At 39.1% G+C, this 14,761-nt stretch overlaps 1 protein-coding gene across 2 annotated transcripts in view; it reads left to right on the top strand.

Moving 5' to 3' along the window:
* The first annotated feature begins 394 nt into the window (after window positions 1-394).
* The window catches only part of LOC111869754 (synaptojanin-1), a 30,355-nt gene continuing 15,988 nt past the window's right edge, over window positions 395-14,761 (top strand). Inside the window, exons 1-12 of one of the 2 annotated variants that reach the window (XM_023861496.2) lie at window positions 395-569; window positions 3,193-3,279; window positions 3,622-3,889; window positions 5,799-5,963; window positions 6,092-6,236; window positions 8,020-8,193; window positions 8,321-8,490; window positions 9,430-9,511; window positions 10,202-10,354; window positions 11,053-11,209; window positions 12,968-13,150; window positions 14,196-14,304. In XM_023861496.2, the coding sequence (XP_023717264.1) occupies window positions 443-569; window positions 3,193-3,279; window positions 3,622-3,889; window positions 5,799-5,963; window positions 6,092-6,236; window positions 8,020-8,193; window positions 8,321-8,490; window positions 9,430-9,511; window positions 10,202-10,354; window positions 11,053-11,209; window positions 12,968-13,150; window positions 14,196-14,304 (1,820 nt within the window). In that variant the 5' untranslated portion in view covers window positions 395-442. The remainder of the gene's footprint in view (window positions 570-3,192; window positions 3,280-3,621; window positions 3,890-5,798; window positions 5,964-6,091; window positions 6,237-8,019; window positions 8,194-8,320; window positions 8,491-9,429; window positions 9,512-10,201; window positions 10,355-11,052; window positions 11,210-12,967; window positions 13,151-14,195; window positions 14,305-14,761) is intronic. The other variant, XM_033753549.1, reaches the window with a different exon arrangement.

A 14,761-nucleotide genomic window follows, 5' to 3' on the forward strand; every position in this document is an offset into this window, starting at 1 on the left:
ACGTGCGGCGATCGTTAGGTCGGTGGAGACTGAAGCTACGGAGTTGTTTTTTTTTTTTTTTAACAGCTCTACCAAGAAAGTTGTGGAAACAGGCACCTGGCAAACGTTGGTAACCATGTGTACACGGTGTCATATTCCGGAAGACTACAATGGAAGAAGCCCTGTGATAAATTTGAATAACTGTACGTAATTACATGACCGGCCGAGGTATCGCAGTGGGCCATAGTGTTATAGTGTTTAACCTCGACGAGGAGATGGCGGAACGGTGCATATGTTCGCATTGAGATGCAGAAGGTGTGCTGCTGATAGCCAAGTTCGCTCGCCAGATGGACCACTGATCGCACTGATCCGGGTTGTTCCACTACGTTTACACAGATTGCAGCACATAAGCTTTAGCTGTTTTTGTGGGCCGATCCGGCTGATTGCTCTAGTTGTAGTAATCATGGCAATGGGTAAAGCTTTTCGTGTATGTGAGAAAATAAATCCACCAAATCCGTACAGTGTTTTATTGGAACAAAGGAATAAAGAAGAAACTTTGCTGTTTGAATCACAGGCGGTAGCAGTATTGTGTGTGTATCGTTATTTGTGCAAATATACGCTATATGTCATTACGATTAACAGTTGTCACGATGACATTTGGTGTTAAAAGTTAATTTAAAATAAAGACCATCAAGTACAGTGCCTCTCGATAATGCAGTCTCAGTATATGTTTTCTGAAATCAAAAATATTTCCGCTTTACCAACCATTAATACTAGCGTAAGGCTTGTAGTTGGCAACCGCGCATGAAATTATGGACGGACAGATTTGTCGAATTTTACAAGCAGTTCTGCATAACGGTTTATATTCACATCATGATATGCTATGTATATTAACCACAACGTAGTACACTGGAAACATAGTCACTGTTAAAAATACTTGTGTATGTGCCAAGAGGTAGCCACGGAGGAGGTTGGCGTAGCGTTAATACTCGAACCTTGTATTCGGGAAATGCAAGGTTCGAATTTCGGTCATTATACTGCCTATTCCGACTGAGTATTTTTTCGTTGTTTTCCTCAGTCTGTCCGGAAAAATTCCGCGTTAACACCTTGAGTAGGCCACGACCTCTTCCTTCCTATCCCTGTCTAATTCAATCGACCATCCATCATCAGTATGTAACAGGAAAGGATAACTTACTGAACTTTGAAGGCTGATGTGACTGTCATAGGTTTAGGAACCAGAGACGAACTGGAGCTGAATGGCATAAAGGCTTTACATGTAGCCGAACTGTACTTTATCTATTTGTGTATAGAAAATGATATTTATTTCTGAGAACCACACTTAACAGTTGAAAGGAGCTGCATGTACCTTGTAAGCCACAGTCTGCTATATAATCTGTTAAAAAATATATAAATAAGATAACCCACAAAATATCATCTGTTTATAATTTTACTTTGATTTTTGTACATTATACACAATCTACATTTTTGGTTTTCAGCAGCTCACATTTTCCCCACATTGTTTATTATTTAGGGAATTTATTTTGTGAGAAACACAGAAAATCAGGAAGCTGTTTTGTACTAAAATAGAAAGTTCTGGAACTAGGTAGAAGGCCACCTCCCTTTCAAGCCCTGACCATGACATATAATTAGGATAACAGGTTATTTGACGTGAATTGGTTTAGGATCATGTTGTAAGGTGGATTTTTGTTATTAGCAACATTGAACCTTCAGTTCCTATTAACAGATAACTATCAGTGTTTAATATCAGTCATCTAAAAGTTACGAAATTGTATTCTCCTAGTAGCTATTGCTTCTGTGTGGATATTTGTGTATGATCATGTGATTAAAGGGATTGCTGATAGTGGTTATGTATTGCCTTATTTTCTACCCCACCAGTAAAACACTGCCTACCTCAGTTACAGTTGTATATCATAGTTGACTTTGACTGTTCCTCCGAATCAAAAGAAATTTCATTTGGCATTTATAAGCTGTAGTCTCTACTCATTTTGCAGATTATAATGAATGAATGTATAAGGGGTGGGCCTTCTTGGCCCTTGCACCGCGACCTACAGTGATCTGTTATGCCTCCCCTTCTGATTATCCCCTCAGCAATCCTGCACTTCAAATGAAGCTCAGGATTTTGTATGTGGTGACATCAAAATAGTCACTTTGTTCCATAAAATATTGACCCAAGTGACAAAATCTTAAATAAGCTAAGGCCTCACATTTGCACAGGATATGTGTGGCTGTTTCATTTTCTTCCAGACACCTCTCACAAGTTGGACTATTACTTAGTCCCAGTCTGAGATTATAATGTAAATAATGAGCCATTGTTGATAAGAAAGCAAACTCCGTGGCTTGTAGCCCGTAAGTGAAATATACCAACCAAGTGACCGCCGCTTGTCAGCAAAGATAGTGCCACATACTGCCTCTGTGGTCTAGTGGTCAGAGTTCCTGCCTACAGACCCAGAGGTCCTGGTTCGATTGCCAATGCTACCAGATTTTCTAAGAAGTAAGGGATCTGGAACAGTGTTCACTCAGCCTCGTGAGGATAATTGAGGAGTCTAGAAAACCGATATTAACAGCTGTGGGGATCCATTGTGCTGACCACGTGACACCCTCTATCTGCAAAAGTTGGCCATTGGTGATGCAGTCTGTAAATACTTTTTGAAGCTCAAACTCTGCAGATACAAGGAAGGTCAGAAGTGTGTGTACGCATAAACACATGCACAATTATTCGAAAGAAATATAACTTCATATTGAAACTATAGTATAAATACCAGGCCCAGTGTGCTTTTGTGGTCTGTACTCAAATTCTTGTATTTGTTACTTGTTTTTAATGTTGCTTGGTATACCGTTTTGGACATCCCACAGCCCTGCTTGCTACCTGCATAAAAAATCCTAGGCCCATAAAAGGGCCATCTGCACTACTATCCCAGTCCACTGTCCATAATGGCCCAGAGGAGGCACCAATCCCTTCTCTATCTCTCCCTCCCCCTTTTCCTGTTGCATATAAGAACAATGATACATACTTTGACCCTGAAGGTGGAGGTAGCATGTACCTCCAGAATGTCAGCAACAAACTGATATCCGCGTGGTGTGACAACCCAAAGACAGAATCAGGAATGATAATTAAGCACCTTGAGAGCCTAAAAGCTGAAATTAGTGCATCATATCAAAAGAAGTGAATAGTGTGATTTGGTTTCTTTGCAGCGCTTCAAGAAACTGAGTCCGTCAAGAAGCAGTACACAAAACTGCTGGATGGGTATGGCTGCTTGGGAGTATTACAGCTGAATGCAGGTATATGAATGAGAAGTTGGACCATTTCTGTGGACCCTCAGATTATATGCACATTTCTCAGTTCCAAGAATCAGCGTATCTGAGAAACCGTTTTGCATGTAATACAAAACATTCACCTCCATCAGCTCCGAGTCTTATGTTTAATATTTTTTTAGCCTTGAAAATATTGTCTTAACTCTTTCACTTGTTTCATAGTTATGGTATGAGGAAGGCAAGGAATATCAATACTGGATATTGTTAATGAGTAAAGGAAAAATGTAATAATAGTTTTTGTGTAATTGTTTTCTTTTTGAGGCCTTGAACATGAAAGGTGTATTATGTGTCCATCTTTTGTGTTCACAGGGGAAAACACTGTGCTGTACCTGGTACTTGTTACTGGCTGTGTGTCAGTTGGAAAGATTGGGGATTCTGAAGTGTTTCGGATAACTCAGACCACTTTTGTGTCACTACGTAACCAATCACAGGATGAAGAGCGCATTGCTGAAGTCCGTAAACTTCTCAACTCAGGAACTTTCTATTTTTCCTGGTCAGCCTCTGGACAGGCATTAGATATTACATTATGTGCTCAACGTAGAAGAAAGGATGTTGCCACAGACAACAGGTTCTTCTGGTATGTAGGGTTTCAAAGAATCACGATGCAATGGAATTTCCACTTAATGTTTCTTGATATAAAGTTTTCTTCAATCTGACATACGATTTCTATAACTCAAGTCACATTATTTTAGTGCCAGGTTCCCACCATTTAAGGCTTTTGTCAGTTTAGCATTCAAATTCATCATATCTCAGAAACATCAAATGGTGATTTACTGTATTTGCCTGAAAGAAGCCACACTCTGTCCCCCAGATAGCTACTTTTGAAAGGAGTGTGGCTAATGAGCAGTTCTTAAAAATCCACTAAAGGTATATAGTTTGTTATTATGACTTTGAGATGAAGAAATGAAGGGGTTGTACTATTCAGTAGTGGTAAGACAAGTGCGCAATGCAATTTATGCCCAACTTCTTGCAATGAGACGAGTGACAAATAGTGTTGAAACGCCAAAAATGGTGTAACATTCCACTCCCCCCACCAATTTAGGGCTATATAATTTTTCTGATACATGTTGTATTCAATCATATACAGTGTATTCTTAGGCTGATGCAGATGTGTAAGTGTTACTAAGGTTTCTCTTACAGTAAAAGTAAAAAAAAAGGAGTAAAGGTATCCCTGTTACAGGCCATGGAGGGCCATAGGGTTGTGAGATGTTGAGGTTCCCACATTTTCTAGACAGTCGGCTCATGGATGGCGGTAAGGTTGTCAGGCTTACGCACCGGCCACCCTTTGCCCCGAGGAATATTCCAAGAATATTCCTGGTACTCATTTCTGTTAGAGGCTAAGTCAACCCCAGGGTCAGAGTGCGGCTGAAAGGATTAGGTAAACTGAAAAATTCAACCTCATCGGGATTCAATCCTGCGACCTTCCAGCTTGTTGCATAGTGCCTCAACCAACTATGCTGCTTCTTGCCCCCTTGTAAAGGAAATGGGAAACTTGGTCAAGGCTAGTACTTCTTCAGCCGCTATGTATACTGGCAGCTGATGTGTACAGGAACACTTGTCAAAAGTCACACATCTTCCAGTGTATTACATGTTTCAACCTTGAGGCTAAAACTGAACGTAAGGGCCACGCCATAGCTCAAGCGTTTAGTTGCTGGCTTCCCACCGTGGCGGCCCGGGTTCGATCCCAGGTCTGGTCAAGTGGGATTTGTGGTGGACAAAGTGGCACTGGGGCAGGTTTTCTCTGAGTACTTCGGTTTCCCCTGCCAATCTTCATTCCACCAATTTCTCCACAATCACCCTCACCTATCATCTGGGGCTGGTACAATAGGCCAGAAGTGGCTGCAGTACAAAGGACTTAGTCCCACCCCACTAGCAATAAAAAAAACTGAACGTGAGAGTACTGGCAAAAATGTTAGTAGGAAAAAAGATATTGGTCAGTGCCTAATATAGTGTGGGCTGGTTTCATCATCTTTTCATAAATTAAAAATCTTGGAGTGTCTACGTTCAGGCTTTCCCCCATTCTTCGATTAAATAACAATTTATTCAAAACTTTTAGACTATATTTATGACTTCATGCATTATCAGATTTTATTTGCCTACCATCAGTTGCAGGCATAATATTGAAAGACAAATGTAGATTTCATTGGCTGCTATGATGATGTTGAAGGAAAAAATATAAAGGTGAAGAATGCCATCCTCTGGAATGTGGCGCCATGTAGATCTTGTGTTAACCAACGTTTCAGAGGAATACATCGCCTCCATCTTCAGGGTAGAAAAATTCACTGGCTGCAGTCACCTGCTCACTCTGGTTTCTCACTTACAGATTTTTTTCCCTGAAGACAGAGGCGATGCATTCCTCTGAAACGTCAGTTCACACAATATCTACATGACATCACATCCCAGAAAATTACATTCTTCATAGTCACTGCCGTGAAAACCTCAAATCTTACAAATTTAAAGATTTTGTGGCGACATCTTTGTTACAGGAATCGCATGATGCATATACATCTGCTTCGATTCAGTGTTAACTGCTCCAGTTGGCTGCTGAAGGCGATGTGTGGCAGTGTTGAAATCAGGACTGTGTATGTGGGTCACCGGCAGGCCCGGGCTGTCATCATCTCTCGACTTAGTTGTGAGAGAGCTGGGACCAGGTATGCTCAAGGGCTTTTAATTCTTCCTAAGTACAGCCCAACAAAAAGGAACTAATTGTACTTCTTACTGCAAATTGTTGAAACTTTATGAAGGGCTCATATTTTATACTATCTCATTAATGTTTCAGGTTTAACGTTCGAGGCTGTAACGATGAGGGTCATGTGGCAAATTTTGTTGAAACAGAACAAGTTATCTTTCTGGACAAGGAAGTAACATCATATGTACAGACTAGGGGTTCAGTGCCTCTGTTTTGGGAGCAACCAGGCGTACAAGTAATCTTTATTGTATAAGCTCTCAAATATAGTTTCCTATTATCAATTTTCTGCTGTATACTGTATGCTACACTTATGAATGTTTAATTATATGTTCTCAGACTTTCATCTGCAGTGTTGTATGGAAGATATTTGGTAATGGCAGATTAATAAACTAAGAGTTAGACATTTTAGGATGTGTTAATGTTGATATTTTAAAGTCTTATACTCATTATTATCCATGTAATGGATTTTTTTCAGTTAACCTAATCCTTCCAGCCGCACTAGGCCGTGGGGTTTACTCAGCCTCTAACAGAAATGAGTACCAGGAATTAATTCAATAATTTTCCTGGGGAGTAAAGCGTGGCCGGCGCATAAGGCTGGCAACCTTACCGCCATCTTTGAGCTGATTGTCTAGATAATGTGGCACCCTCAACGTCTCACAACCCTATGGGCCTTCACGGCCTGTTACAGGGATAGCTTTACTTTTATACTCATTATTATGACAGATTTTTGTAGTAGCAGAAATTTTTAAATATTAAGAGTAGTGTACTGTGTAATGTTAGCTGAAGTACTTCAATGCTTTGTCCTTCCAGACAAGTCTAATATGTGAACAGAAATTATGCTTTTCTACTTTCCCTGTCTTTGCGTCTGTCTCCGTCTTATTGTTCGCTGTAGAGTAGACTATATGCTAATCAGCATAGATCCTATAATATTGTGTTTTGCATACACTATTATTTAATTTCACTGCATTGTTATGTGGCTATAAAAATCAGAGATTATAATGAGTTCATCATCTGGAATATAACATTGTGTAGTCTCTTGAAAATCAACTGACGTTTTGGAGGGACATGTCTGTAGCGTCATCAGGGTTGGAGACTAAGCCAAGCAAGAAACCGGCATCAAAGTAGGTGGCTGGTCTGTTTGCCACCTGCTTTGTTGCTGGTTTCTTGCTTGGCTTAGTCTTCAAACATGAAGATAGTGGCAGCATGTTCCTCCAAAACACTGTTTGACTTTTGATAGACTACATGGCATTACATCCCAGAAGATAGAACCCTTCATAACCTCTATTTGTGAGAACCTCAAATCCTACAAGATTATGATGTTTTGATACATGGCTTGAATGGTGAAATGAGAAATAGATACTGAATTTTAGTGATAAAATCTCTCAGAAAGTATCCGCTTAGAAAATTAAAAGGAGTAGTATTACTCATTGGCTTCAGAATGTGGAACAGTTCTGTGTAAGACTTTGATGGACCAAGAACCAGCGCACAGAACTATTCATATCATTTCAGAAAGTACATAATTTTGGCTTGCCCTCAGCAGTTGTGACCGAGTTCAGTTTTTGGCTGTATCTTAGAATGCCTCAGTAACACATTTATTCAGTACTGTTATCCATGGTGCATTATTATAGCAGTCAAATATTCTTTCCATCAGTTACTGACTTCTCCAGAAACAATCCCAGCTTCAGTGTAATTTTTTGTACCTGGCAATCTCAGTCCAAGTGGGTTAAAGTGAATCTTGAACAAAGAGTTTGTAAGGTTGGTACCTAGATTGAACTGACTTAGAACTTTGTTCAGTGATCAGCTTTAGTATTAGTGATGTTGGATCTTCATATTCTATTACCAGTGAATCAGTCTGTTAATTATAAGCGCTCACGAATATTAAGCTGCATATAGACTTTGTTTATGGCAGAACGTTTTTGTTGTTTTGTTGTAGGAATATGTTTATATTGGAAATTAGTGTATGCAAGCTTCCATTTGTTGATACATGTGAAATTTAAAATATATTCTTTATTTTCGAGGTTGGGTCTCATAAAGTGAAAATGTCACGTGGATTTGAATCCTCTGCCTCTGCTTTTGATCGCCACCTGAAAATTATTAAAGAGCGATATGGAAACCAGGTGATCGTGAATTTACTGGGGTCAAGTCTAATTGGGAGCAAAGAAGGAGAAGCCATCTTAAGTCAGTTGTTTCAGGTAAGTCAAATGATCAGATGTCTTGTATTGAAATTATTTGAAATTAAGAAAAACATCAGATCTTTCAGTAGCGGGATGGCATTCTGTATTGTCAAAACTGCCTCACTGTTAATGACTATATTTGCAGGCCCACCACAAAGCGTCAGTCCATGCCTCAGATGTACCTCATATATTATTTGATTACCATCAGGAATGTAGAGGTGGAAATACAAAGAATCTTACTAAATTGAAAGCCAAAGTTGAAAAATATATGAAGTCATTTTCTCTCTTCTATGCCAAAGATGATGAAGTCATAAGGTAATGCAGTATTTTGCACATTATCTTTAAAGTGCTACTGCATGCATATGTGACTTTAGAATTTATTTATACTAGGCTGTATTTCATAAGTAGTCATACCTTATGTATCTTTTCGTGATACACAGGTGCTCTTAGTCACGGTTTTTCAAATAATTGCTTATATTTAGTCTGAAAGTATTAAGACAAAGAAGAGCCAAAAATAGTGACAGTGAGTGGGACACTGTTAGTTTGACCTCACCGCTGCATCCTCTCTGACAAGGCAGGTCCTGCCAGAGCTACATTGTGATGGGCATACCCTCTTTGCTTCATATAATCCCTACCACAGTGAAAACAGAAGGGTCTGTCCTTATTTTTCATTTTTCTCTTGTTCTCTTCACCTAGTCTATGGTCTCCAGAATAGTCGTTTGTCATCTTCATTTTTTAACTTACGAAATGAAGGTGTGCATGTACATACATACGATAGTTGTGAGAATATTAGGGTACTGGTACATGAAAGTGAATTGAATATCACTTTCTTTGCTGGGTTCTCATTATACTGTCATTTTTTTCATTTAGAGAATACCCTCCATGTATATTAATATGTATGAGGTGGGCAGGTCATGTAGCACGAATGGGGGAGATGAGGAATGCGTATAGGATAGTGGTGGGAAAGGCAGAAGGAAAGAGTACACAGGGAAGACCAAGGCATAGGTGGGTGGACAAAATTAGAATGGATCTTAGAGAGGTAGGATGGGATGGTATGGATTGGATAAATCTGGCTCAGGATAGGGACCAGTGGAGGGCTCTTGTGAACACGCTGATGAACCTTCGGGTTCCATAAAATGCTGGGAAATTCTTGAGTAGCTGCAGAATTGGCGGCACCTCAAGAAGGGCTCAGCTCCATGAGTAAGTAAGTAAGTAAGTAAGTACATTAATATGTAACTTTTTGTGTTTTTACAGTGAACAGAAAGGGACGATACGTACAAACTGTCTGGACTGCCTTGATCGCACAAATTGTGTACAGACTTTCTTTGGGTTAGAGGTATGATTATAGTAAAGTTCACGGTAGTGTATTACATTTTTTTATAACCATTCTGACAATATTTGTCTTTTATTAACGCTATTCATGAAATTTGTTAACAGCCCTTGCAGATTTTCCACTTATCAGTTTCTGTGATATGCCATTTAACTTTAATTTAGTTGGTTAATTTAGCTCCCACATCTTATGCATCTTCTTAACCTCTGAAAGATATATGATGTTAAACTGTCTGCTCCATTTGGAGGGTATAGTTATCACTAAGTTTCTTACAAATGCACATATTGGTTTACGAAGTAGGTTTGAAACAGTAAGTTTATTGTCTTTCAGGAAATTGGATTTAAAACTGTTTAAGTTATAAAAACTTCACTTATTTAGTAATCTTTTCCAGAGTAGTTTTATTACCCATATGAGTAACAGAACATAATAGAATCTACAGCTTTATTTCTATGTACAGTAGGAGTTTTTGTGGATCAGGATGTCCCAATATTAAAGTCATTTGAAAACTCTGAAAATTTTTAGTTAAGCACTTCCATGCTGAATTTCATTGAAACACATAGCATGGTATGAGAGGTGAAATGAGCAGTTGGGCAGATGGAAATGACCTTGTCATTAAACGGTTGGTTTGTAGATAGAAGTTTGTCTTTCTTACCCTCTAAGTAATGTCAGCAATAAGTGCAAATTGTACTGTTACAGACACTTGCTACACAACTCCATCTTCTTCACCTAATGGAGAAACAGCAGATGGTGTCTCGATTTGAAGAGGTTTTTCGTCAGATGTGGATCAGCAATGGGAATGAAGTCAGTAAGATTTATGCTGGTACAGGTGCAATCCAAGGAGGTTCGAAGGTAAATGTTGTTCATAAAGCTTGGAGTTTTTGTAATGGTTAAAAGCTGTAAAATATTTTCTGCTTCAAAAGTCTGTGGCTTATTGTCAGAGAAGATTTTAGGAGTCAGTGTTGCAGTTTTCCTTGATTTCTATGTGCAGTCTTTCAAATGGTATTGTTCTATGTGCATAAAAAAATTATGTAATATCAGCTGTGCACCAGTCATAGCTAGTTTGTGGGAACTCCAATGGATGTTCCACTCAAAGGCTTGCATATAAGCTGACTGCAGAATATGATAACAGATGGTACTGCATGTGCTATTGAGAATGTTTACAGTATCATGTTCTAACCATTATGGTCTGAATGGCACCACTTCGTAAAGTTGGAGTCATGACCTTGAGCCCTAAGCTATTCTTTTCCCATGGACAGGCGTGGAGCGCTCTGTCAAATACTGCATTCACATTGTTACACTGTGGTGCAAAATTGCTGTCTTCTGTCTTTTGAATCACATTACTCTTAACTTATTCACATACTAGTGAATCTGTATCTTGTTGCCTCATACACAAATGAGATGTTTATAATATTTAAATCCTCAGTGACAAACTAATCAAAGCTTAAGTAAACTACTTACGCTAAGAGCACACAAAGTGAATGAAAAAAGACACAGAGTAGCAAAGAGAAACACTGCTGTGCACTTAAGAGTGAGGTGTTCTGTTGTAGCTAATGGATGGAGCGAGATCTGCAGCACGGACCATTCAGAACAACCTCTTGGATAACAGCAAGCAGGAAGCTATTGATATACTGCTGCTGGGAAGTACCCTCAACAGTGAATTAGCTGACCGTGCACGTATCCTACTGCCATCCAATATGTTGCATGGTATCGAATGTTTCTGTCTTTCTTACAATTGAAATGTCTGGATTGTAGTGTAGACTATTGGTAATGAAATTGGTGCATCACAAGACAGATTGATAGCCACCTCAGCTTATCCACTGTAGATAATGCCACAGGATATGTGCATGTCCTTATGTTTGTTTCTGTTATCATCTGAGTCGTAGAATTTGATTTCTAAGCAGTTAGGATTTTGTTCTTCTGGAATCATGTAATCTGATAGGTTCATGGCCTTGCCATAGCTCAAGTGGTTAGCTGCTGTCTTCCCACCACGGCGGTTCAGGGTCTGGTCAAGTGGGATTTGTGGTGGACAAAGTTATGCTGGGGCGGGTTTTCTCCGAGTACTTTGTTTTCCCCTGCCAATCTTCATTGCACCAAATTCTCCATCATCATAATCACCCCGGGGAGGCTACAATAGTGGCTGCTGTGCCAAGTGGACCCAGTTGGACTCCACCCCACACTAAGTGAATTAAAAAAATCTGATAGGTTAATAACATTTTGTAGGAGCTTGCTGCCTCCTTGCCTGAAGTTTGAGGTAGCAGACTTCCCCAAAACATTATTACCTCTCTACCAGACTACACACTATCACATCCAAGAAGACTGTAATTTTAATGTTCACAATTGTGAAAACCTCAAGTTTCTAAGCATTTATGTTTGTTTACATTCTCACTGACACTGCAGAGTTGACTTCTGAGCACTATGAAATGTTCTAAGTATCTTTTATGTATAAATGCTTACATCTGTTTGAGAGTCACTGGCCAGAATGGTTTGATGTAAATGCAGGTTTCTTGAGGTTATTGCCATAAAATAAGTAAAAACCATTACACATCATGTCTCCTTATTTGACATTTATTTTTTCTGCAGAATCTACTTCCCCTGTCACGTATTATGAGGAGTGTCTTTGTTACTGCCCAATTATGAGAATATAAGGCATATAAAAATAGAATGAATTTGCCATTGATTCAAATAAGCACACAGTAGCGCAGTTGGTTGAGACACTCTGCTACAATCTGGATGGTCACGGATTTGATTCCCGATGATGTCATTGGATTTTTTTTCATTTTACCTAATCCTTCCAGCCACACTATGGCCCTGGGGTCGACTCAGCCTCTAACAGAAATGAGTACCTGGAATCTTCCTGGGGGATAAGGGGCGGAAGGCGCGGAAGGCTGACGACCTTGCCGCCATCTGTGAGCTGACTATCTAGAAGATGTAGGAGCCTCAGCATCTCACAACCCTATGGGCCTTCACAGCCTGTTGCAGTCATAGCTTTATCTTTTACCAAATAAGCATAGTCTTCAAAGTTTATGAATTTGTTCATTTAACCTGTTATTATTAACCTTTATCATTTGGGAACAGGATTTAAATTCCCCACTACTGCATCACTGGTGACCGGATTTTAACTGAGGAGTTGTACTGAAACAATGCGATGCTAGGCCTGTTGATCCTGAGCATGTACCATCACAGTAGCGCAGTATACAGATGATATAGGTTTAATACAACGTTAGAGTGGGTGTAAAGAATGCCATATTTTGCAATTTTGAAGCGTGGTATTGATATGTAATGTCTGAAACTTGCACTGCATCTAGCAGTCTTCTTAGGCTATGAGCTTCATCAGTTCAGAGCAAAAGTCCAATGTTTTGGAGACTGTCTCCATTATACTTTTGCTCTGAATTGACGAGGCTTATCATCCAAAATAATTTTATTGCATTGACTTTAACAATTCTATGACTTCCATATTTTTAGCCTCAACGAGTGTCTTACGTCAGATGTGCAAGCGGTATAATGAATACATCTTCCCAATGATTGCTAGGATAGCTGTTGGAACGTATAATGTGAATGGAGGAAAGCATTTCCGGAGTGTTGTATACAAGGACCTCTCACTCTCTGACTGGTTGTTGGATGCTCGCCGAATAGCGAGGTCACAATGTAAGTATGTCCATTGTATATGACATGCATCGCAACCATAGTAATATGGGAGGTTCCAGAGCAGTTTCTTGTCAGATTTCTTCAGGACACATCAAACATATGCTTATACACTTCTCACTGCCGTGGTCTGTCATTACAGTTGAAAAGTCATATGAAAATAGATATGGAAGGAGGTCTTGTGATGAGGAAAAGTGAATTGAATGTAATCTTCATTTGTAATAACTTCATTTGTAAATTATAGAGCATGTAGTAAGGGCACTGTGATTGAATGTGACAAAAGAGTTCTGTTCAAAAGTAAATCCAATGTACTGAATAGGTAACATGTTGCAAATTGATAGAAGAAATAAACAGTAGATTCTAAAGGGTTCTGACAATGATGTGTAGCACTACTTACTGGGTTCCAGTTTTTGAAGCAAGTTCTTTAGAACACTTGGCACTGAAAAAGACCCAAAAACATGGTCATTTCAAGAAATAAACAGGAATAGTGACAATAATGACCTTCTCTGTTGAATTTGGTGACATTGTTAACTTCACTAACAAAAATTTGAACACATACAAAAATCAGGAATACCTGAAAGAAGAATTGAATATGTAATAACCCCAAGAAATCTTATTCTTTAATTCATTCTGTTTTAATTTTGAAGTTGTTGAACCCGGTCCGACATTGTCATGAGCTGTAATTTTATGACTGTTATACTTGAGTCAACAGAGGACAACATACATCATACTACCAGACACAATGTCAATTCAGTATTGTTTGAATTTTAAACCATCTGGCCCAGTCTTGCAGTGGACTGAATGAAGTTTTCTAGATGTCCAGTGGGGGATTCAAAGAGTCGAGTACTTATGAACATCACATGTTTTTTGTGTAAAACAGTAATTTAATTTTGAAAACTGACCTTGCTGCAGGGCCATGAAGGATCTTCCACTCAGTGTTGAATGGCTTGTCAGCTGTGAACCTTCCTACGCACCCACCCGTGAAAGAAATTGGTTTTAACTCTCCTGAAGGCCTACTAAGGGAATGCTGTTCTTGTCTTATTTCCAGCACTTGTTGATGTTACTAACGTACCTGAAGAAGAACCTCCTATTGATATTTTTGCAATAGGATTTGAAGAAATTGTTGACTTAAATGCCAGTAATATAATGGCTGCTAGGTGAGTCTGTTTGGTGATTATTTGTTCTGGATAGAGCCATTGATTTACAAACCAGTATACCCTTTTTCTCTTCTTCTTCTTCTCACTTTCATTGATTTCCCATCCCATTCCATAAATGTTGATCATTCCAGCACCTTTCCTTCAAATTCTTTAAATGATTTATGAATGTTTCAGTGTTTTTGGCCTCCCCTGTCCATATTGTTATAGTTGTGTAGCTGTTGGCCTATGCTGATGATGTGAATCTACTGGGTGATAATGTAGATACCATAAAGAAAAACACACAAACTTTAATTGACGCAAGTAAAGAGGTTGGTCTAGAAGTAAACACTGAGAAAAAAAAGTATTATGTTGCTGTCTCGTCACCAAAATGCAGGGCAAAATCATGATATGAAGGTAGGAAACAGATGTTCTGAAAATGTGGGACAATTCAGATATTTGGGAACAATGATAACAGATC

The sequence above is a fragment of the Cryptotermes secundus genome, unplaced genomic scaffold, assembly GCF_002891405.2.
Source record: "Cryptotermes secundus unplaced genomic scaffold, Csec_1.0 scaffold93, whole genome shotgun sequence".
NCBI lineage: Eukaryota > Metazoa > Arthropoda > Insecta > Blattodea > Kalotermitidae > Cryptotermes > Cryptotermes secundus.